General features: G+C 37.3%; 1 protein-coding gene across 1 annotated transcript in view; it reads right to left on the bottom strand.

Moving 5' to 3' along the window:
* Nucleotides 1-26313, bottom strand: part of LOC140238815 (uncharacterized) — a 123528-nt gene that overhangs the window by 57154 nt on the left and 40061 nt on the right. Inside the window, exons 2-3 of the mRNA XM_072318715.1 lie at nucleotides 12245-12325; nucleotides 3462-3539 (exon numbers count right to left, since the gene is read on the bottom strand). Of these exons, the coding sequence (XP_072174816.1) occupies nucleotides 3462-3539; nucleotides 12245-12325 (159 nt within the window). The remainder of the gene's footprint in view (nucleotides 1-3461; nucleotides 3540-12244; nucleotides 12326-26313) is intronic.

Genomic DNA, 26313 nt, shown 5'->3' with positions numbered 1-26313 from the left:
CACAATTTGCTTGGTTTGTTACTACAGGCAAATGAACAGCAAAGGGCAGACACTTTTAAAAGGACTCCTAAAAGGACCATGTTATCTACTGTTGTGTTATCTATCGCCATGTTACACAAAATTGGGATGGGTTTCTACCTGTTAAAACACTCCACCTTGCCAGATACATCAATCAACTTCTTCATCATCTCTCTATTCAATTTTGACCTGCCCCTAGAGTAGCTTTAACTTTGATGTTCTAACCTAGATATGCACTGAAGTGTTGAGGCGTACCCCTCAAATTGCCAGCCACTATATTGAGAAAGCACCTTGAGTTATTAACAGCTAATATCAAAAACCCAGCGGGGAAGCCTTTCTGACATAGGACTCCCCCACTCCCCCTGCTGTGGGAAGTATTTCCAATGCTGTGCACGAGTGCCAAACTGTGGGCCAGGAGTACCACGAGAGCACAGACTTCTCGACTGCAGACGGTCAGTGTTATGACCCAATGGCCAAATAACCCATACTGGGCATATGGCAGCACAAAGCACATTTGGCTGCAAGGGATGGACAAGGTTCACCAGTCTGATCTTTGTTACGGACAGAGCATATGTTTGAATTTGTACCCTTCTAAAAAAAAAACAACTTTGTGATATTTTTTTTCATACACCTTCAAAAAGCTGGCAAATGCAAACTACTGTAAACTGATGCTCTATACTTGAGTTTTGATTCTTTTCCACATTGTAAAACTTGAGACTTCTTGTAAGGTAGCAGCACTCTTGAGCATCAACGATAATCAATATTGTTTTAATTGTACTTTTCCATGTTTTTCTGAACTCTCTGTAGCTATAAGACACCGTCAGTTTTATCAAATTCTCTTCACATATTATTAACTTAATGTGCACAATGCTATACTTCATCTCTTACTCCCTGTAATTTCTATATCAGCACTTCATATTGTGTCAAGTCTATCTTTGATGGCCCACACCTTTTCCACTCTTTTATACATCTTCAAAAAAAAAAAAAAAACTGCATCTCTCATATTACACGTGGGGAATTATCCTCTACTGATTTTCATTGTCTTATCAACACCCATTTCTGCTCCTCCGCAACCTTAGTTTCTTCCTATCCCCTACCCCTCATCTTAATGGTCTCTCTTCCAACCTCCTCCCTCCTCATTCTCTCTCCCTCTCTTTTCTCCCCCTTTTTTTTATATAACTCTCTTTGATTCTGTCTGTCTGACTGACCGATGCAGTTTATCATGTCATCCCATATTTCTTCCTGCTTCTTCTCTGCCGAGTCTGCTGTGAGGTGTTGGGCCCCCTCGGAAACTACTCCTCAGAGAGCCATAACATCTGAAGTTCATGAAGAAGGGATACAACTACAAGCTGTCCCTTTTCAATATCACGATTCCAAGGGGGGGGGGGGAGGAAGAATGGTTCTGACGTAGGTCAGTTCCTCATCGGGGTTTTGGAGCTAGTTTTGGTTGCCATGGCAACTTTATAGAGAGGCCAGCATCATCACAGCTGGTCCTCTCAGAGAGTGGTATCATGTGGCATGTTTACCCTCCTGGCACACACAGCGAGACAAAATGAGACACGTATGGAATAAGTTTGTCTCCAATTAGAGGAGCAGGTATCCATTCGGGGGTGTGGTTTGTGATGTCATAGCTAAATATACACTTCGCCTCTCTGGTTCCATCCTTATCTCGTCTCGCAAAGATGTTTTGTTTTGAGGTAAAAAAGTTGGCTCTGTCTGAAGGCGTGTCTTCATCAGCCCGAAGTTCAAACTAGCGGGACATTTTGCGGTCTTAGAAAATAGCCTGATAGAGCGAATGTGCGTCTTCATCAGCTCGAACAGCCTACTTCGGGAAATTAGTCCGAAAAATTGACGCATGCGCACTTTGCATCATTACTCTGCCTAGCTCGCTGTTCGAAAGTGGATTTCCCGCTCAAAATCTCCTACAACACCGTATGTACGATACTACAACCAGGGGGGTGAGCAGTACAGCAAATTCTCTCCAAAGGGATATTAATAACGCTACTCTTCTGTCCAGTGACACATCTTATATGAAATGAACGAATTGCAATGTTTAAACAAATCCAAAATACACACAATCTGCAAGAATCTTTAGCTAGGTAGAGTGGACCAGAAGAAGTTTACAAAAAACAGCTAGCATGCACGGAATCACCTCCCTGGTTTTAAAGATGTCAACAACAGTAGGCCTAGTACACACATGTGATCCTTGAATACGCCGTGAGTGTATGCACTATACACACTATAGCTTGTACATGCGCTTTCAATAGCCAGCTGGCTAACTAGAAGCGTGGAGGGATCGAGAAAATTTCGGGCTGATGGAGACGCACCCGAAATAGCGCGCAATTTCACGAATTAGCGCTCTAGTTCACGAACTAGACCAAGATTTCGGGGGGAATTTTCCCGAGCAAATAGCGCGCTATTTGCGTCTTCACTACACAGATAGCGCGCTATCTTGACATCGGACTAGTTTGGTAACCGCAAGATAGCGCGCTATTTTGAAACTTCGGGCTGATGAAGACACGCCTTGAGAGGAAAATAACTTACTCAGAATCAACCATTCATACGACATATCCCATTTGTTGTTTATCATGTTGCTGAATTTAATTCCGCATCTGTTATAGTCATAGTAAATTCTTCAGTTTATTGAGTTCCACATTCCAATGAGAGATTGATGATTTTTGAAGTAGTGAAGGAACTGATATGGAGGCTAAATCAAATGTATTCTAAGTAATAGTACACGTAGCAGTAGGAGTAGCAGTAATTGTGATAGAAGTAATAATAACAGTAGCAGTAGTCGTAACAGAAGCTACATTAGAAATAGCTGTAGCAGTAGTAGTGCTAGTTGTAATGGTAGTAGTGGTGTCAGTATAGTGCTCAGTAATAGTAGTGGTGGTGGTAGAAGTAGTAGTCGTCATTGTCATCACCGTAGTAGTAGTAGTAGTAGTAGTAGTAGTAGTAGTAGTAGTAGTAGTAGTAGTAGTAGTAGTAGTGGTAGTAGTAGTAGTTGTAGTAGTAGTAGTTGTAGTAGTAGTAGTAGTAGTAGCAGTAGTAGCAGTAGTAGTAGTAGCAATAATCATTGTTGTAATAGTGGTAGCAATACTAGGAGTACCAGTAGTAATATTAGTAGATTAGAGGTAACAGCACTATCACAGTTACAGCAGCAGCAGCAGTACTAGCAAGATCAGTCAAAGAAACAGAAATAGTAAAAATACTAGCAAGTACTATAAATGGAAGTAGTACTTGCGAGAAAACCACTGTGGTGGTCGTGACATTGGCAGAAATCATTGAAAGAGAATAGGAAAAGGAGCAATGCAATGACATTTATAAAAGACTCAAGATCAGAATCAACTACAAGAAGAAATGATAAAGAGAAAGGAAGCTGAAGAAGGATGAGAAAACGAGACAGGAACCAATCTGTACGTCACTGTCACTTGTCTCCTTACCTTTTCATCTTCAGGGGAGCAGACTTTCACCCCAGAAAGTGAAATAAACAAGACTACCGGCCTGGACTTCTTGGGATTCTGGAAAAGATAAAAATATGGAACAGATTAAGAAAATGTAATAACAAAACATTGAATTCTTACCATTATTCACAAATATCAATATTTACAGAATGTAAGTTACATACAAATGGACAAGATTCAGAGCTGAAACCTATTAAAACCAATCATAATATTCTAATATTCCAATCATGTAATATTTTAAGACAGCTTGGTTCCATCTATACCATTTTGTATTAGTACAGTAAACTCAAGGGGATTATAATTGCACATTTTTATGTTGTTGTTTTTTTTAATCAAGAAACTCAAGTTCATGCACTTTTCAAGCATATCAATTTTATGGCTCTATTATTTTGCCAAATTGTTGTTCAGATAGCCTCCTCATATACCTCTTCCTCTCCTTCTCCCCCTCTTCTTTTTCTTTCTATCTTTCTCTCCTACTTCTCTCTATCCTGCACCACACTCATTTCAATGCCAGTGTGTGTTTTAACTCTTTATGTGTCACCTTCGCACCCCCAACTCAGTCCAAGGCATGACAAGTTCGCATATTCTGCTCAAATGCATAAACCCGCCCAAATCGATTGATAAATTGCCAAATGCCACAATACAATGAAAGCGTTTCTCGCAATTCTGTTCCTGTCACATGTAGCTTGCATTTTATGTGGTAATTAACTATCAAGTGATGTTCACTACTGGATTTGAGAGTAAATTCTCAGTTTCTGTCACTGTTTGGTATGCAAAAGTCAGGCCTGTACAATAATGTAGCTGCTGCGGTCAACTGAAGAAAAAAAAAACCACAAAAAACACACAAAAAAAACTATCATAGATTTGTCATACTATTTACATCAAAGCAAATCAGGCTTGGTATTTTCTCTTCAACTTACCTGATTAAACATTACTAAATATCCCGGGTAACAGAAATCTATAAAAGTTACATAGATTTGAAAAACAATGTTTTTCCAAAGCATGACTACATTGCAGTCTCAGAATAATGTGGCACACAGGGGGTTTCAACCACATCACATAAAGAGCTAATATACTTGTATCCACTGCCCTAGTGCAAAATTATCCAAAGAAGGGAAAACGCTATAGAGAATGGTGGACGTATAAGTCATCAATGCCATGCATTTCCAATTAACTAATGAAATACTAGGATGGCCTTCAACTTGTACTGCACCTAATTTCATGTACCTTCCGGATATGTTTCCTGGTATGCAGAATAAAGAGCGGATCTTAGCTTCAGATATGGAATCATTCCAAGTCAAAACATCCCTTTCTGGTTTAACCTCATACCTGGATCTCTGAATCCTGGTTTGTTTTGCTGTTTTTGTTTTTTTTTTTATGATCAATGTCATTACCCGTAAACATTTATATGTATCATATGATACATACAAAAGCCATAATCTGAAAGTTTACATTCATTCAGCTTATTTTATGGCAGGTCGCTGAAACTCATCGTCGCTGGGGCGATAAGACCTCGTATCTACAAAATGTCAAATGTTCAGGAGAGCCAAAAAACATGGCGGCCAAAGCACTGTGGCGAATGGGATAGCCTTTCCTTTGAAATGCCGTGGTGGCTTCATTTTTGGAGTAAGACAGTTGGGATTTGGACAGAACATCACTTAACCCATTCTTTGACCATTAATCAAAAAAACTCATTTTCACCAAAATTGCAGATACAAGCTCTTATCACCCCAGCGACGTTATGTCATTCAAGTGTGGCTGCTTTAATTCACGATTTTGCCATGCATCAAACCTTGTATTCACTTTGTGCACAAAGTATGAATCTTTTGCACATACTGCACAATGTCTGTCTTGATTTCACAATCCTTTTGGAAAATTTTGGAAAAAAACATGACCCACTAGGTCAAAGCAAAATATATGCATCACCCTGTGAATCCACAGAACTGAATCTTCAGCATATGAAATATTAGCATTAGTCTTGTTTGTTATCACAAATTGTACTCAAAGCAAGAGCAGAGGGACTTTCAATGCAATGGGCTATTATCAGCAGGGAAGTGCATAAAATGGAAAGCTTGAATTGAACTCTTCGGTGCTTCGCTACCTTATCCAAGCTGTCATCAGAGATTTTTAAAAAAAATGCTTTTTCTTGTTTTTTTCTTGTAACAAAAACAAACCTGTGAGTGATGATGAAACTATCCCAATATGAGATAAAGTAAACACTGGTCAGTAAATCCTCAAACATAGCTGTTTTCACATCGGTCGAGAAATGTAACTGCAATGCTGAATTACAATTGTGATTCCAATTATGATTTGAATTATCATGCATACACATGACAAGGACGGCTTCATAGATTCTGTAGTTTTGAATTTCAGAGCGAGGATAAGAGGTGTGGCTTCTATCCCAGTTCCAATCAATCACTCTTGAGCTTTTAAAGGGATAGTACAGTATTGGTGGAGCTGAGGATTTGGCTTTTAACTTTTTGCAAGATACCAAGAAACCACTTATGAAATAGTACAGAGCACGCCATTCTAAGAGCAATTTAAAGTTTATTTGATGAAAATTGGTTTTGGAATGGCTGAGACATCCAAAAACAAAGTAAAACAAAGCGATTGTGAAAAAGTGTGGGTCCCACAATTTATCAGAATCGCTCTTTTTTGGATATCTCAGCCATTTCATGACCAATTTTCATCAAATAAACATTGAATTCCTCTTGGAATTACATGCTCTTTCATATTTCATAGGAGGTTTCTCATTATCTCACTCAAAAATGTTAAAAACCTGAAGTTACGTTTCAACCAAAACTGTACGAGCCCTTTAAACAGCGCATGCTTTGACTGCACAGCGAGCATTTGAGGAGGGCGGTTTTGCTGCAGAAGTGGACGAAAGGTTACCATAAGCTCCGCCCCACCAAACACAATTTGGAGGTCAATCCATACACACAACAGTTTTGTTTTGCAATTCTGGCGAATCATATTTGGAAAACATCTCTGGACTGACACTTAAATCACAGTTGGAATTGTGATTCAAATAACCCTCCATGATGTCAGTTTGTTATCAAACAGCAAAAATGAATAATTTGAATCATGATTTCTAGTAATGCGCCATTACAATCATGTTTCAAATTATGCACTTTCAGTAGGTGTGAAAGCACTGAAAAAAACTTCTGGAAGTGAAGACTAGCTCCCTGGACATTTCCCACAGGACTGTTGTCAGAGCCTAATGTTACCAGATTCTCTGCTAAGTGACATTTTACCACCCAAGTCACATCATTCACAGTTTACTGCCAATGGCACCGAGATACAGATTCCTGACATATGTCCTTTATGTCCCAAAGACATGATGCTGATCAGCTGGGTGCAGAGAAGTTCCCCAAGAGTTTGTGTGATGTGACTCAGGCACCACTTTATTGATGACAACCATTTTAAACAGGACCAGAGTAACAGAACTGAGAATGATACTGACTCTGCCTGTCATGTGTGTTTCCCAACATGCCATCATGGATCTCTGCACGATGTCTTAGGAAAACCAGCCCCTATCCCATTGTAAAATTCGAGACTTGTGACCATACCCCTGGCTTGTTCCTATTCTACATCCAAGACTATGTGCTATATCCCTAAACTTGTCACAATACCCCAGACATGGTGCTATATCCCCAAACCTTTTTATTCCCCCAGACTGGTTGCTATATCATGGACTTGCCGCTACACTCCATACTTGTTGCTACACCCCCTGACTTGTTGTTACACAATACCACAGAGTTGTTGGTATACCCCCCCCCCCCCCAACTTGTTGCGATACCACAGACTAATTGCTACATGTATACCCTAAACTTCCTGCTATGCCCCTAAAGTGGTTGCTAAACTCGTTGCTACATTGTATTCTCGTTACTTGTTGTTATACCAGCTGACATGTTGTTATACCACAGACTAGCTGTTTTACCCCCAGAATTGTTGCTATAGTCTCTGTCTTGCTGGTATACCCCTGACTTGTTGATATACCCTACAATTGTTGCTATTTGTTGCTATACCACAACATTTCTTGCTACATCCCCAGACTTGTTGCTACACCCCTTACTCATTGCTGTACTCCGACTTGTTGCTACTATACTCCCCGATTTGCTGCTCTACTATCCAGTTATTGCCACACCCTGACTTGATGCTATGTACCCCTTCACTTGTTGTTTTACACCTAGACTTGTTACTAAATCCAATGAATTGTTGCTATACCCAAAGCTTTCTGCTATACTCAAGATTTTGCACTATGTGAAAAAGATCCATCTCATACATATAAAACAATAACACAATTCAAGTGCTCAAAACCCACTTGTTAGTCAAGAGGAGTTTTGAGAATCAGCGAGGTATTTTAGCTTAACAATTAAGAATCCTATCATTTATAGAATAAAGCCAGATATAAGTTTTAAATAGAATTATTGTTCTAAAAATTGTTTCAAATATCCTTCAATTTCATAATATTGTTTTAAAACCAAACATTTACATGCAATGCATTGTAATGTGAAAGCATGATTTGGTGAAATTTCACAAAAATCTGCTATTTCAGCAAATACATATTTGCCATTTAATGACTTGTATGACTTGTGTGCATACAGGTAGAAAACAATATTTGTTATAAATACAGTTGAACCTCTCGTATCCGGACAAGTCGGGACCGGGGCTCATCCGGATAAGGGATTTGGCCGGATACAGGAGACTCAATGCTTTATACACGTACATATACATACACATGTACTGATGTAGCGAATTGTAGTACCACATGTAGTAATGTGTATACTGCAACCTTTCGTTGTTACATTTGGGGATGTTTGGGGATGTTAAAATGTCTGAAGGTAAGCAATTTGGAAGGAAATTTGATGTAATGTATGTTAATCATGTTTGAAGTAATATGTAAGTCATGTGTGTTTGTGTAGGAGTTCTCAAGGAGTTAGGAATCCCCCTTTCCTCCCGTAATTATTAAAACAAAAATCACGGCGAGATTGCGTCCGTATAATAGAGAGATCCGGATAAAGGGAGGCCGGATAAGAGAGGTTCAACTGTATCATGATTAGAAATAAGTTCTATCTGAATATAATAATCTTTATCAACAGTAGCATTCATACAAATGGTTCTCAAAAGAATGAAAATGTAGCTTTATCCTCTGACTACAGAGAAACACATTTTACTTTGCTGTTGCTTTCTCCTGTCTTTACTCCATTCTACTTTCATTCACTTTTGAATCATCTTTCTTTTATCATAACTTTGTCTGCTCCCACAAATGAGCCTCTATTTTTATGTTATTTGCATTTGCGTCACTTCACTTCATTTCCGTTTACAGCTTCCCTGTTCATCATGCATTGAATTTTGGTACACAACTGAACCAGGTGTGATAAGACTTGCAGCCAAAGCAATTTACAGGAAAAGCAATCAACCTTCAGGAAGTGCTGATATAATTATTCATGATAAATCAGGTAACGACACTTGGTAAAGCCACTGACTAGCCTTGCTATTAAAACTTGGATTGAGTGACACAGAAGTGTCATATACATCTAGCCAAACTCCGGGTTTTAAAGCCCAACAACTTCATCCATACATACAATCAGACAGCCCCCACAATTAATCTGTTTGGCAAACATGATTCTGAACAGGGCCGATGCACATCGTTGTTCATTCCCCTTTGTGAGGTGACGTCTTTCACAAAATGTTGTTCTTTTTCTGGTATGTGTACACAATATCTGTCTGTGTACAGGTGTATAGAAGCATTAGGGTGAGGAGGGTGAGTCATGCACGCTGGATTTTTTTTTCTCTCTCTCTATACAGAATATCATCATCAATGATACTTGCAAACACAAAATTTGATGCAAAGGTGATTTAGGTGCATGAAAGCAAATCTTTCCTATTACCTCTGGCATTGATTTGGCTTTGTGGAAGACATAAAAGAAGCAGACAACCTCATCATGTCAAATCGCATTTCTATTTGATTTCCAGTGGGCAATCACAGCCGGTTTCGTTTTCAAGCATTCTACCAAATAACAGAGAGAACAGAGGGCCCTTTCAGACGTATCAACTTCTTGTACAGTCATAGGATGTATGGATATACAATGTATTGATATGAGTCTATTCAGACGCAACATCCCGTTATTCAATAGTTGTATGGGAGCATTCAGATGTTGCGCTCAGTTGAACTTTCTTGGGAAGTTCATTATATGTAGGAGTCTCTCCATTGCACAGTACAAATTTTATGCGGGCTTTGCATTTCTCTCTATACTTTTGTGCTGGACTCATCTACAGTAGAGGTCGGGCCCTAAGCATTGCATTGCAAATGTTCAAGCCCTGCTTACTTATACAATGTGTGGATACACGAGAGCTTTCAGATGCAAAAAAAAAAAAAAAAAAAAAAAGGTCGTATGGATATACCATAATCCTACAAAACGATGCTCAAAACATCGTTTTGAAAAACGTGCTACTGTAAAAGTGGAAATTTTCGTGGTGTGGAAATTTTCGTGCATTTTGCGTGACCAGAAGCTACATGTAGTGCGAAAATAAAAGCACACTAATATTTTTGCATGACATAATAATGTTCCAGTAGTTAATGTCCTGATTTTGCGGAATTAAAAATACGCGAAATTCATCTTACCCAGCAGAGGGCGAAAAATTACTTGTGCAAAAATATCCACTTTTACAGTATATTGAAACGAGGTGTGTATCAATATGAGGGCATTCAGATGGAAAAAAAAATGTGCTATATCGTCCGTCATATACTGATATGAGAACTCTCTCATCTGAAAGGAGGGGACATTCAATTCACATGTTTACAGTGTTTTGGATTTTGCAGAGATTAAAGATGAGGAATGAACTGATTCATGAGAGGGAATCAAGAAGCTTTGATTGATATGAGCAATAGACCGGAGCCATATTTTCAACTCCTGTCTTCAGAAAACATGATCCTATTCTAGGAACCTCACAAATCCAGTTGATTTACCACACTTGCAGGCTTTGTTCTTTATGAGCCAAGTTGCATTGTATGAGCACAATTGTATCTTAAATGTGAAATGCAAGGTTGGGCAGAATCTTTTCATTCAATATAAACTCATTCCATCAAAGCCTGCATTCAGGTTTGGGGAAGTATTGGAAGAATATTTGTATCATTTAGCATTTAGTGCAGAAGGCACAAAGAAAATATACCACCTGAGAAATATGTAACTTAAGAAAATTAACAGAGGACAATCTTAAAGGACAAGTTCACCTTCATTAACACAAGGATTGAGAGAATGTAGCAATATTAGTAGAACACATCATTGAAAGTTTGAGGATAATCGGACAATCCGTTCAAAAGTTATGAATTTTTGAAGTTTTTGTGCAATCACCGCTGGATGAGAAGACTACTGCAGTGTATGATGTCACATGCGTACAACATTATAAGGAAAATATAAAGAGAATTTCACAAAATTTCATCTTTTGAAAAAAGTACACATTCCCTTGACTCATTACTGACATATGTTATGGGTAATATTATTTATTGATTTGCCTCTTTAGAAAGAGGCAAATCAAGTGCTCTTTTATTATGCGAAAAAAGTGAAAATAATATAGTTGAATTTTGTTTACATTTTCTCTATACTGTTGTACTCATATGACATCATGAGCCTTAGTAGTCTCCTCATCCAGCGGTTCCAACACAAAGATTTTAAAAATTCATAACTTTTGCATCAATTGTCCAATTTTCCTCAAACTTTCACGGATGTGTTCTACTAATATTGCTGCATTCTCTCAATCCTTATGTTTATGAAGGTGAACTTGTCCTTTAAGGAATGCAAATTGAGCTTCTGGTATATCATACAAATATCAACTGCTTCGAGGGGCATGGTTAAAACTATTTGCCCTGAGGTAACTTTTCAACAGTGATATGCCCTAAGACGCAGTCGACAAGCAACTAGCGCAAAAATAAGCATGCTAATTTTTCGCTTGATATAACTGACAGTATCTTATGTTTTCATCCCATGTAATTAAAGACACAGCAAATTTATCTTCCCCAGGAGAGCATGTAGAATTGCTTGTGCAAAAATCTCTACCTTTACAATAATCTAATTTGACCCCAAAAGGTAGTATGATACAGCATGTCCTTTGTTTACAATCTTATGTCTGAAGTAGACAGATGCCACATTGAAGAACTTCTTCATGACATTGTAAAGAAAACTCGAACTCATTTTTCATATCATGACTGGAAGTTATTCTCCCTATCGCATACAACTGTCAAAACTCAGAGAGCGGCAGTTCTATTTAATTTCTGTAACAATGTGTCGACAATTAACACTGTGCCGTTGCACACTGCGAGCTGTATTGGATCGTACACACACACCAAAAAAAAAAAAAAAAAAAAAAACATGGAGCACAATTTTTATCTACACACAAACATAATTTGTAGATTTTCTCAGCAATTGTAACAAGTTGGGGGAAAAAAATCCAAGTTATAAGCTCTGAAATTGCATTTCTATTGTAAATTGACAATGTTTCAATCATAATAAAATTGAAAAAAAGAAAAATACCACATGTACGTTCTGCCCTTGCTTGCTGCATCATAACTTTGCATCACCGGAAATGCTCAAGTGAACATCAAAAGTGTGACCCCACTTGACCTTCGCGTACGTGTTGCCAGTGGATGCGTACGATAACCTCATTCATTTGTATTTAGTGTACAGCTTTGTTATAACGGGAGTCCACTGTATTTACATTAATATGAAATTTATAGGGAGAATTTACAGCAACTGTCTTACCTGTAATGACTGCAGTTGTAGCCTGACAAACTCAGCGCGACTGCTTGGTGTCAAATGTGCCACTGAGAAGGAGCCAACATACTGCAGGGGAAGATACAAACAATAACAAAAGAAACTGTAAGTATTGACATATCATGGGACATAAACAAACAAAACAAAACACTTTAAAACTGAAGAATGAGAGATTCATGCCTAGTCTCACTGCAAGAACAACTCATTTGATTGTTTCTTTATCTCATTTTTTGCTTGCATGCTTCCTTCCTGGCCGCCAGTTTCAACAAACATACAACATGACCCTACACAAATAGGTTGCCTGTCAAATTCCTCGATCACTATCATCGGTCAGTAAACATTGTAACTGGTGTGTGTGTGTCCAGAACACATATCACCTTAAAGGGATAGTATATTTTTAGTTGAGATGGGCAATTCAACTTTTAACTTTTGGGGAGATATGAGAAACCTCTTATGAAATGTGAACGAGCATACAATTCTAAGAGTGATTCAAAGTTTATTTAATGAAAATTGGTTTTGAAATGGTTGACAGAACCAAAACCAAAGTAAAACAAAGTGGCCCTATTAAATGTTGGGTCCCACTTTTTATTACGATTTCTTTGTTTTTGGATATCTCAGCCATTTCAAAATCAATTTTCTTTAAATTAGCTTTGAATTGCTCTTAGAATTGTATGCTCTTTCATATTTCAAAAGAGGTTTCGATCATTATCTCACAAGAAGTTAAAAACCTGAAGCCCCATCTTAAAAACAAAACCATATCATCCTTTCACAGGTTTCACTTGTTTTTGTAAGATTGTTTGAGAGTGTCATAGCTAATCACAAGCATGGAAATATCGATACTGCTTATGCTCTTTATACTGATTAACACGCAAACTACATTATTTTATTTAATCACCCAAAATGTTGATTACTGTCTCTGAATACCCTGCTTTGTCATTTATGATATTACTTTGATAAGTAATGACTTCAGTTTGGCACAACAGCTTCTGCCTAAAAAAAAAAAAGGAATGTCTTATTTTCATGATCTTTGTATTCAAATATCAAAAGTGTGTATTATCAATGCAAAATGCACTTTAGAGAAAGATCTTTGTGGAAATTGCTCCAGTGCACTACAAGGGTCTGGAGGATGTCGTATTCATTACAGTGCGTGTAAATATCCCTTGGCCAGACTATGACATATCGTGGACCGTGCTTATAGCAACATTCTGCATCGAGCAAATCATTTAATCCAATCAGACTCGCCAAGATACACACACCAATAGGCTGGCGAGCCAATTTACATCCCGACCAGATACGGTACAAGGCAACATTAAGATGTCTGGCTCCTCAGCAGTCATGTAAAAGGTCGACCATTGTACACACTGTCTGAGGATTTTCTACATACAACAGGATTTGACTCCACACTGACTTACTTTTCTTGTTTCTTGTTTTGTTTTGTTTTTTGTCTTGTTTAAAGGGTGTGTACAGTTCTGGTCGAGGTGAAGATTTAGCTTTTAACATTTTGCGAGATATTCAGAAACCACTCTATGAGATGTCAAAAAGCATGCAGTTCTAAGGGGTATCAAAAGTTTATTCGATGAAAATCGGTTTTGAAATGGCTGAGATATCCAAAAACAAGGTGAAACAAAGAGATCCTGATAAAGTTGTGGCATGTCGCCTTTTATTATTAGCACTTTTTTGGATATCTCAGCCATTTGAAAACCAATTTTCATCAAATAAACGTTGAATCCTTTTTAAAATAACATGCTCTTTCATATTTCATAAGAGGCTTTTCATTATCTCACTTAGGAATGTTCAAAACATGAATCCCCACCTCAACCAGTACTGTGCAGTCCCTTTAATCATTATCCCTATCAATGTATAACAACAAAAAAAGCTACATTGTATGTGATACTTTGCAGTAGAATTTAAGAGTGTTAATACTGGTCAATGGTTTCTTTCTGGTTTAGTTCCTTAAAGGTACTGTTTACCATCGGGAGTAGTGATTTAAAAAATGTTTGAGATATCACATTTGACGTATATGTGCTGGTCAGTTGTATCACAAAACATCCTACCATATCAAAATTTTGCAATAAAGCCTAAAATATGAGGAGATACCAATATTTTTCTCAATAAATCATAACTGTAGACAGTTTGGTCCAAAAACAATTATAACTGTTGTTAACATTTTGTATATTTAACAATACTTAACATTGATTACACTGATTCAAATTTTTACATTGGTTATTCATATCCCTAATTCACATTTCAAACTATTTTGAAGCACTAAAGCTGGGTTTTTGTTTCATCTGCAAATGGTAAATAATGTCCTTAACAATCCCAGGTCATCCCTCCTGAAAATCACTGATCCACCTGCAGGTGCTGTCACATGTGTGTGTGTGTGTGTGTGTGTGTGTGTGTGTGTGCCTATGTAAGGTGAAGTACACAAAAATATGCATTTCTTTGCATTATTCAAGTCATCCCTGCATTCTTCTGCTTTATGATTTCATCTCCATAAACTATGCCAATAATTTTTCTAAATCTGATTAAAGCTGCACTAAATGTATTGCTTCCAACAGTGAACACAAGACACCTCTATCAATATGATAATATAGGTGGAACCACAGCTTTCAACGACACAAAACTAAACAAGTTCCCAGCAAGTGAAAGTACAGTCGAAATCAAAACATGGCATGGATTCAAACCATCATTATCACAGTATCTTTAGAAAGCATACTATGCATGGTGAGTAACCCTCTGTGTGCTTTGAGTACTGATTGGCACAGAATACCTCATAGCTTATTCACACTGTCTGGAGACCCTGGCATAGAAAGGGTTAATTTCTGGCCTAATTTATGCACAAATATGTTTCTGAGAGCCATGCTTGCACATAATACAAGCTCCCAGAAGATGCATATAACTATACATACAACTACAACATGTGAGACCATTCAAACATGTAAAAACGAGCATACAAATATATGCAATATTATTTTAAGATGCTTGAATGATCATTTTGACATATATTCTAGTAGTATACATCCATTCATCTCAAAATGCGAGCATTTAGGCACAAAAAGGAGTCTTGAATGTTGCATATCCACACAATATAAACATTGTTTGGTGTAGAATGGGGGATAGCATTTACTGTTGATGTCAACAGATCCTTCAATCACAGAGGCCTTTATACTGCATACTACACACACTCTCATTATCTGTGAAATTATCATGTTGAGTCCATTGATGATATCCAGTATCAGAAGGGCATAAATGTAGGTACTCCAGAAATTTGGTTTAACCTACTTGGCAATGACTCATGAAAATATCTCTTTAAATATGCTTTTATTCTCAATAACAATAAGTATCTTTAAGTTTTCTTTTAACAAACACAACACACAAAAGTGGTCTTCTTGAGTGGTCAGATACACAGAAATGAAAATTAGTTAACACCACTTCTGGATGCAAGACAACTTCGGACTGAAACTCTTTCAGGTATAATAGTTTTGAAATTAGAGGGCTCTCTCACTTTAAATCTCCCATTTGTACTGATAGTTCTGGTTGTGTATACAAAGCGCGCAGCGCGCCTGGCATGGTTCTTATAGCTGCACAACACTTCCTGTCCGTGTGAAATATGGGTTATCACTGTTGATACAATGGCACGCACTGTCAGTCAAAACTGGCTGTCCTCTCATTATTTTTAGCACCCCTGACGAGCCAGGTTTTGGCCCTCACATTCACATCAAGATCCAGTTGACATCCTCACACAGATACTCCATTAAAGCTTACTGGGCAGGTTACCACCCCCCCCCCCCCTCCCCTTCCTTACCAGTACAAAGTTAATGTCAGTGATTAGATTGTTTATTTATGGATGAAGTCCAAGGATAAACCAGCAAAGCTATCAAACTTCACTCGCTGAAACAAGGAGGTCAGCACAGGGTATGTGTGTTCTGTTTTATTGGGCTGTTGTCAGTGTGAAACAAAAATGCAATACAAGATATTAATTTCCATGCACAAACAGGTAAAAAATGAGAGCAAACTGTGACTTGAAAAACAAACAAAAACAAAATATCATTCTAGCAGTTTGAGAATTGCTCCCTTGATCATGTGACCATGATCATATTTACATCATAATGATATCCATACACGTATACTATGTATATCATCATGATAGTAAGATAGAATTAAAATTCATAGTAATGACAACAGCAATGCCATACAGTACACAAAATGCTACAATAGTATCTCTATACACAGAACAGAATGATGATAAAATATTTTGTAGATATTGAAATAAAAGTAACACTGTAATAATAATGATAATCAAATTAACTTATGGAGTTGCTTTACCCGATGAAAACACAGAAAAATCTATCTTTAGAAAACCTGACAAAAAATATGAAAGTCATGGAGTTACAAATTTTACAACAGTCACTAACACTGGTCTGAATATATCGAAATTACAATATTGCATGTGAGGTAATGTCCCTGCCATACCTGTCTCTCTATGGCATTTACACAAATCCACATAAAACTTCCTTCTCTCTTTAGAGATGCTTTCAAAAAGGAAAAAGAAAACATCTCTCACAACAAGTCATTCCTACGGAGTATTGGTATAATTGATACTATACTTTATCAATTATTTATGAGGATGTGTTACATTTGCTCATTCATAGTTAACTGAAAATGACCAAGATTCCTTTTAACCCTTTGAGGACAGACTGATTTTGCTACAACACGCATTTCCCATAGGCACCTGCCCGAGTATACTTGGGACTCGTCCTTAATGGGTACAAACTAACCTGTGGGAGAAGTGTGAGACAATGATGCAACGTATCATCTCTTCATCAAATCAACAATGCCTGTTATCACCAATACCAAACTTATCAATACATTATAATGCACACATATATCCTAACACATACACACACAAACACCTATGTAAGGACAAAATCTACTTTAAAGGCATAATTTACCATTTGCAGATGAAACAAAAAAATCATCATTAGTGCTTTAAATAGCTCTAAAATGTTAGTTATGGATAGAAACAGCCACAGTAAAAATTTGAATCCATATAATCGATGTTAAGTATTGTTCACAAAATGTGAACAATAGTTATAATAAGAATGCTTCCAGATTAAACCGTCTACAGTTATGGTTTATTGAGAAAAATACTGATATCTCCTTATATTTTAGGCTTTTTTGTGAAAATGTTATATGGTAAGATGTTTTGTGATACAACGGACCTACACATATGCATCTAAAGTGATGTCTTGAACATTTTTAAAATCACTGCTCCCAAAGGTAAACTGGACCTTTAACCCTTTTTGTGCTGTGAGTGCCGATTAGAACAGAAAACCCTATAACATTTTACAGACTATCAAAAGTCCCTGGGACAGAGAGGGTTAAGTAAAGATCCAGCAGAAGACAGACAAAGTTAACAACAGACTTAACTTGTACATCAGCACCCTGCTCGCGTCTGAACCGGCAAGCACCCATCCCCCAGCGTATTTCAGGAAACCTTTCATTTCGAGAGACTTCCGAGAGACAGTTCCCTTGCCTTTTTTTTTTTCGATTCTCTCTTCTTCTTCTCCTTCTATTTTTTTCCCCCTCTGGCATGGACGGCGGTCAGGTTGGAGAACGACTGAGCCAGCAGGGAAAGTGGGACACATGATTCCCCCATGTTTCAGCTTCATATCAAACAAAACTTCATAGTTCACCCATAACCACTACAGTATCACAAGATAAAGGAATTACATATTTGCAGTGCTTCCACAGACATATGCCGTTTTAATATGTCTCTTTAAAAAAATGATAATAATACAGTATATATATATATATATATATATATATATATATATATATATATACAGTATAATATGAGCCATTCAAGAAACATAAGTTCATATGAATTGCACTGTATCTCTCTTAAATTTACAAACATATTTTTGTGTACATGATGACATCATCAAAATGTTTGACCTCAGCACAACAGTCCTTCCATAGTTTGGTTTTAGCATCAATATGATTTATATTGACAAAGAAACACAAATGATTTTTTTTTTTAATGAAAATATTGCAGTGTGTATATCATATGTTATGATACAGAGTGACAAATTCACTTATAAACGCATTCTCACAACTTTTTGCACTGCAACATTTTTCTTTTCCCACAGAGACTCCATGGCATTCAGAAAAAAATGAAAAGAAATTCTGTCTTTCCCCGGTAAGCACATTAAGAGTTGGATAACATATTTTAGAAAAGCTACTGGTATTCTCATACCGCACATATCTGTATGGCCATGTCATGTACAGTACTTTGCAAGCATAATTTACTGGGGGGGAGGGTGCACTTTTTTTTTTCACAAATCTGGACTTCATTGAGACAATCAATTGCAAAATTTGGTGGAATTTGTGATCAAGAATCACAGCGATGGAATGAGATTAAAGTACTCACTGTATCATCCCTTATCAAGAGAAAAGTTAATACAGATATGACACTTAACCCATTGATGAAGATGAGTCCCTAGTATACTCGGGCAGGTGTCTTTGAGAAATACACACTGGTATGTGTTACAGAAAAATAAGCCCGTCCTCATCGGGTTCAAAAGTGAAAACATGCAGTAGATTGCATACATGTCATTGGAGGTTTTATCTATGTGAGTCTTTTAATCCTCACACGTATAAGTTGGCACATCGTACATGTGACGTTAAATACTTACACATTAAAGTCACTGGAAATTGGTGGAGAGACGACTCCCTTTAAAAGCTAAATTAGCCTGGATTCCGACGTGAATGTTATATCACACCTGTGTATCATTACATGTGTGTTATCTATTTTGCATGTCATATTGTCATCACTACCAAGTAATAACGTGAGCTGGCACAAGCTTTTTTCCCTGCTCATTTAAAACCCATTAAATGTAATGCAGTTGTTTCTTCCAATTTCAGTGTATTCTGGTTTACATGAAGAATAAATAGGATTGAGGCTAAGCTAATTATCATGTCTCAATTCCTGGTTCTGCAATGCAACACAGCCACACAAATTATAACACGTGTCAGTTGGGAGGTCTGTAATATTCGTTTCCACATGCTCTGTGCTGGCATGTTCTGTGTGTTGTTTTGGAGCATCCGCTGTTTACATTATCGATGGAGAGCCGAGTCTTGTGTCTTCCGCATTGAGTTTCACTTGGCAGTGGTGAGTGATCTACTGGTAGTTCGCCACCCGGGACATTAATTGAGTTCAACCTGCTGTAAGACACTGCTCTGAGCACATTTAGTCTTTCCACACAAAGCATCGTCAAGTCTAGATCTGAGACTTGCAAGGTACTCTAAAACATGATATATTCGCAGCATGAAATTTTCGCGAATTGGAGCCAATGGCCTTTTTCGCTGCATGAAGTCTTCATGAATTGCCACTGACATTCAATGCATACAGGGTATAGTGTAGACAAGAACCTTTGTGTGCATTTTAATTTTGCGAATCTGGCTCTCGCAAAATTTGCGAAATTAGAATGCACGCGAACATTCGTTTTACACCACTTGCAAGCCTTTTCATGCAAAGCATTGTTGGGTCTGGAACAGAGACTTGCAAGCTACTTGCAGCTTCAAATAATTTTTACCTGATAACTGTGTCATAATCATTGATGGTTGTAATTTGATGGGTGTGAAGTGACATCAAGACACTTCAGATTGTAACCTAACTACACCTATAAAGACACCTCCAGTGGTTTCAATAGGTGATAAAGCCATGGAAACTGCTGGAGAATATGTGGTCTAGCAGCTGCTACCTCAGATGAGGTTTAACATATGGGGTGATCTGACATGCTGAGTAAGAGAACATTATCTTCTAGCTTCTACATGTTATCATGATGTATACATGTAGAGAGATCGAGATAGATAGATAGATAGATAGATAGATAGATAGATAGATAGATAGATAGATAGATAGATAGATAGATAGATAGTTATAGATAGATAGATAGACAGATAGATAGATAAATAGATATAGATATATATAGATAGGCCTATGATGGATTCACACAGGAAGGCAGAAGCATAATTTCATTTGTTTAAAGCAACTACAGGTTGTCATTCAACAACATATCTGTTTTCAAAAGAACTTTGTGAAGACTTTTCACACACCTAAGAAACACTAACATTGATATGAGTATGTGGGACTAATAGCATCTCCCCTTTTTTTTTCCCTCTAACAACACGTTATCTACATAGCAGCCACCTGCTTCATGTGGCCATTAATGCCCCAAATTATTGATACATTTGTTTAACATGGCCAAATCCTTTGCTCCCTGCGTGTGATGTGGTCAACATTAATTTCCTGTGTATGGTGGCCACACTCTAGATATTGACTGCCCAATATGTCACCATGAGTTCCCTTTTATATACTGGAGTTTTTGAATGTCACCCTGTAATTAAATTACGGAGCTTCTGAAGCCATGTTTCTAATATCTACAAACTTGATAGAATGAAGACAAGACTGAAATAGTTGACTACATTCCTTTTTTATTTAATTACAATGCATCAATGAATTGAATGTATTAAGAACTTCAGCATTCTTTTGTGTATCAGATGATCAAATAAACTTAACTCCATACAGTACATGTCTACAGTGGCCACCTGTCTAAAAGGCCTCTTTATTTTTTATTTTTTTCCTGCCATTTTTTTAATCTGGAGTGTCCACTTTTGAATTGGTTTGACTGCATTTTTGTTTTACTTCTGGTATTTCCAAACTTTTATCGATGCTTTGAGAATGGATTCATTTCATCATGTACCAACACTCATCTCTCAAATGCCAATTCTGAATACGTTTGTAGCAACGTGGTAATGGGAATATAACTCTTAATCTATAGACAACCTGACATATAGACTTACAATAATCTACAGTCTAGTTTTAACAAATGATGGCACAGTACTACATTTATGTGAGTATCATACCCTTTCAAAACAAAATATCACAGCCTGCATGTTCTGGAAAAATGGACAAGCTAACAGACGGATACGCTGTGCGATAAAAGTGAATGGAAAACCAATCTAAGCAAAAAAAAAAAAAGGCTCAAAATTGTAGTGTACATGTACGTGCATGCATGTGTGACTGCAGCATGGCAAAACCATTCTCCACACGGATTTCCTTCCCTTTCAGAAAAACCTGTTTAAGTTTGTCCTTTTTTCTCCTTTTTCCTCCACTAGTCACATCCGCATAGCCAATGCGTCTATCTCAAGGAATCTACAATGTGCAGTGTTGACTTTACATTGTGCTGTCAATACATGGCAGTGGCACAGATAAAAGAATGTACATTTTGTATATATCAATGTTAGCTTCATCCAAGATTCTGTTTCAATTCGATTTGGTTCAATTCAACACTTATCTCAGTCTATGGCTGAATTTTCTTTTCTAATCTTGTTTGTGAGCATATCAATCAATGTACTGTATGTACTTTGTATATCATCAAAAAGAATTGTGGTTTGCGGTGTCTAATTGTCTAGTGACCTGTGTTCACTAAGATTGAGATAGGACATTGTGTTTTTGTTCATTCTCTTTTTCCTATCTCCCCCCCCCCCCCCAAAAAAAAAAGTACAAACACACTGATCTGAATAGTAACAAGGGCTGTGCATTTTAATTGATAACTGTTTTTCTTCTTCTTTTTTTCAGACAATGATAATATACTATTTGCATACAATGCTGAGCTGACACAAACATTTGCCTCACTCAATTTAGATTCTGACATGCCGTCAGTTATTTCAATATGCTAGCACACTTGACATTTAGTTCACTCCCATCTCATTTATAGCCAATAACTCGTGATTGCTTTTTGTGGTCAATGCACCATACTCACATCTGATATCTTTTTCTTTTTTTCTTTTTTTGTCAAATCTTTAATAATCAGAACCTCATACCATAAATACTACCTGGAATACAAATCAAATGCTCCGCTGCACACAATATGGTAGACTCCATTTCTGCGAAAAACAGGGGTATCTCGGCAAATACGGGTAGTGACCTCACGCTGTAGCCTCTCTTCCAGGCTGAAAACTGATTTCACCTCTTATATTCCTATTCAGAAAAGGGCTTCATATCAGCCTTTTTGATTTGAGGAGTTTCTTCCAGACTGCCCTCAAAACAGGGAGGGACAAACTGCAAGGTACATAGATATCATCTCCCCTTGACATTGCATATTTAATAAAAAGGATACTACCAGCAGTAGAGTATTGAGGCAATTGAATAACCTCAGGAGAAATAAGCTTTAGTATGGAGGCTAGGCCAATCTATATCATAACAAAATCGCCTGAACTCTTGGAGGCTGGTTCATGCGGGCCAATGCACAATGCAGGTCAACAAACTTTTGGCCTCAGAAGTGAAGGCAATATAAAAACAGAATGCATGCCGTGATAGTTCTGCTGTTTAGATGGTGGATGGGGGAAAAATCTCCACCATACACCACAATTTTTAGCATGACATGTGCTACATCAAATGACATGTGGGGCCTACTGTAAACCGGTATGCATGTAAACTAACTATTTGAAAATGTTCACATGTACACTACAATAAAATATTACAGTCGGGAGAGTGGTTAGCAAGATGTTACAGATGTTATCTGAACTGATATCGATGCAAATGTTACTGCTTCAACAACCTTACTATAAATGAACCATAATGGAGTAGGTACATAACATGTTGTACTAATACAAAATGTTTGTACTAATGTATATCAGTGATTTGACTGATTACTGGATTACATACCATAAAATGAAATGATGTTTCGAGAAATACAAACGCTTGGAGTTGCGGGTTCTGAAAGAAATTGAAAATGCTTTATATCATACATAAGGGAGGCTTTCAAATTTGAACACAGGTAAAAATGTTCAACTGTTACTTTAAGTGTCAAAATTACATGCTGGTCACTGGTAGGAAAACAATGCTACAGATCTTCCTGATATGGAGCCTGGGGGTAATTTTTTGCGACAAATTTGTCAGAAAATTTGCTTTCAGCTAATCAGATGCGAGGATTTCAGTAGCATACAATGTATAACAGTTTGTCAGAAAAAAAAAAAAAAAATCTGACAAAACGCTTTATGAAATGCCCCCCTGAACTGTTAGCAGCAGCCAAAATGCATACAGTATTTCACTTCTCGAAAGGTTTTCTACATAGTGTGGTGACTATTACACTACAAGGCTACACTGTAGCTGTGGAGATCACCACTATTAAAATCAATATTAAACAAATTGATAGTGTAATACTCCTTGGTCCATTTAATTTGTACTATATCTAAATTAACCTTGGGTTTCAGCAATAATCAATTTGATATAAAAGAAAAAACAATAAAAAAGTAGAGTCACAAATTTAGAAGCACTGGAATGAATTAGTTGCCAAATAAACAATGGTTATGAGTTTTTACAAAACACTCCTAGCCTACAGTAAAACCATCCCCATTAACCCACAGTAAAATCATCCTCATTAAACCACAGCAAACACAGTTCATACTTCGTGCAAAGCTCTCTGGGAACACTGGATAACCCTCTGTCTGTTTCCTATTGCTCAAACCTGGGGCGAAGTTTGCTCGGCTGGACGCAAATTTCACATACAGATATTTTTGCGAATAGGGTCACAGACATTTTCCCAAGATGTTTTTGCTTTTTGATACCAAGGATATAGTAAGTGCACTATCAAATACCTGTCTGTAAATATTAAATGTAATCAAGATCAGGTGGTCATATTTTCACGTGCTGTTAAATTTGCGGCCTAACAGTGATTCACAAAATTTGAATCGATCATGAACAGTGTAAATGCGCTTGGCTCATACTGTATACGCTGTTATTTTCGCATACAGATATTTTCGCGAATGAGGTCACGGACATTTTCGCGAGATGTTGTTTTCACGAACTGACTCGGAGGCCTACATAAGCGCACTATACTACCTTAGCATATGGTGACATTTTCACGTGTTGTTAAAATTCGCAGCCCAACTGTGATTCGCGAAATTCACGGTCCAACTGTGATTCGCGAAATTCGTAAAAATTAAACCCTCGCGAAAATAACAGCTTATACAGTAATCCATAAGACCCAGCACATACATTGTATGCAGGCGAAGAAAAAAAAAATCACACTAAACTGGAGTTGACTGTTGCCGACAAGCATACACTTTAGTGCATATAATTCGCTGACATCCTGGCCATTCTATTCTGGCAGGCCTATGCCACACTCAGTTTCAAATGTGGGTAGCAAGTGAAGATCAATTCAATCAAATACCACAACATGTGACGATCAGCTCCCTTTAAAATTGTCAGGAGACAACTGACGCAGTGTGGACAAAAGGATAAAAGAACTTCTTTCCATGGTAAAATATACCCTAGCACACCTCAGCTCCCTTTAAAATTGTCAGGAGACAACTGACGCAGTGTGGACAAAAGGATAAAAGAACTTCTTTCCATGGTAAAATATACCCTAGCACACCTCAGCTCCCTTTAAAATTGTCAGGAGACAACTGACGCAGTGTGGACAAAAGGATAAAAGAACTTCTTTCCATGGTAAAATATACCCTAGCACACCTCAGCTCCCTTTAAAATTGTCAGGAGACAAATGACGCAGTGTGGACAACAGGATAAAGAACTTCTTTCAATGGTAAAATATATCCTAGCACTCAGTAATTTGATAATACTAACATTTTTGTCTTCATAAGGACTTCTTTGCAAAACCTGTCATAAACAAATATATTAAGACATCTTGACGACAACTTTGAAAATAGCAACGACACTCCATAATGGTTTTTGGCAGGTGGGCCTGATGCAGTTAGAAGTCAACTACTACAAGTACAGCACACAAAGTACACACAGACGAAGACATAAATTTCTGTTTTCCCACGCTGATTCCTCCTACTAGTTACATATGACAGATCACAAAAGTCACTGCCATCTGGAAAAAAAATCAAATGACAACTCCAATTCTTGACCTCAACATTCATCTCCAGCCCAAGCAGGATCCTGGCTCTGGAGACATTTTTCTTGCCTAAATGTATTTTGCCTGGCAATAATTCCAGGGTTTAAATTGAGCTCCAGGATAACTCACAAAGCCAATACATACAGCACCATTAGAATTATTTGTAAACCCCTTTGACACCAAGCAATTATCATTCAGTGGGGGCAGCCAACAAATTTCTTTGATCTGCAGAGAGGCTCTGATTAAGTTCCTGTTGAGCATCAATCAAACATGACAAAAATGTAGCAAAATTTTCATTTTTTCTCCTTTGCAAAACTTCTAATGTTTTTCATAAGAACTTACTTTTGATGTGATTTCAACATGATACTCTAGTCTGAAAGCTGGCCCACCAGAGAATTCACAAATGCTACTAAGTGGTAAAGTCTGTGCTATCAAATAGTTCTGATTGAGACTAACTTCATGTTTCTAACATTTATGGTGAGATAATGAGAAATCTCTCATGAAATATGAAAGAGCATGTAATTCCAGGAGGGATTCAACGTTTATTTGATGAAAATGGTTTTGAAATGGCTGAGATATCCAAAACAGAGTAATCCTAATAAAAGGTGAGACCTATCTTTTATCAGGATAACTTTGTTTTACTTTGTTTTTGAATGTCTCAGCCATTCCAACACCGATTTTCATCCAAAAAAACTTTGAATTCCTCTTAGAATGGTATGCTCAGTATTATTTCATATGTGGTTTCTTGGTATCTCACAAAAAGTTAAAAGCCCAATCCTCATCTCCACCATTACTATACCATCTCTTTAAATACTCATGCTATTGGGCTGAAGCACTCAAAGAGCTAGCTAATGCTGAGCACTAGCATACACTTCATTCACACTTGTGAATTTCATGTGGCTGCCCCTCTCTTATCTGAAAAAGAAGTGGAGAAAAATATCAGCAATATTAATCAGAATTCTCCATTTTCAATCACCAGTTGTGTATGGTAGCCAACAGGTCAAAATTCAGATCTAAAAGGGATAAGAGATTATTTTGTAGTACAAGTTGTATTGTCACAGCATCTGACAATAACAGCACAGCTACAAGTGTATATTTATATGCAGAGAGATGAATACTCAAATCATC

This window comes from Diadema setosum, chromosome 15, assembly GCF_964275005.1.
Source record: "Diadema setosum chromosome 15, eeDiaSeto1, whole genome shotgun sequence".
Taxonomy (NCBI): domain Eukaryota; kingdom Metazoa; phylum Echinodermata; class Echinoidea; order Diadematoida; family Diadematidae; genus Diadema; species Diadema setosum.
The sequence above is the reverse complement of the archived record's forward strand: the minus strand, read 5'-3'. Positions and strand labels throughout refer to the sequence as shown.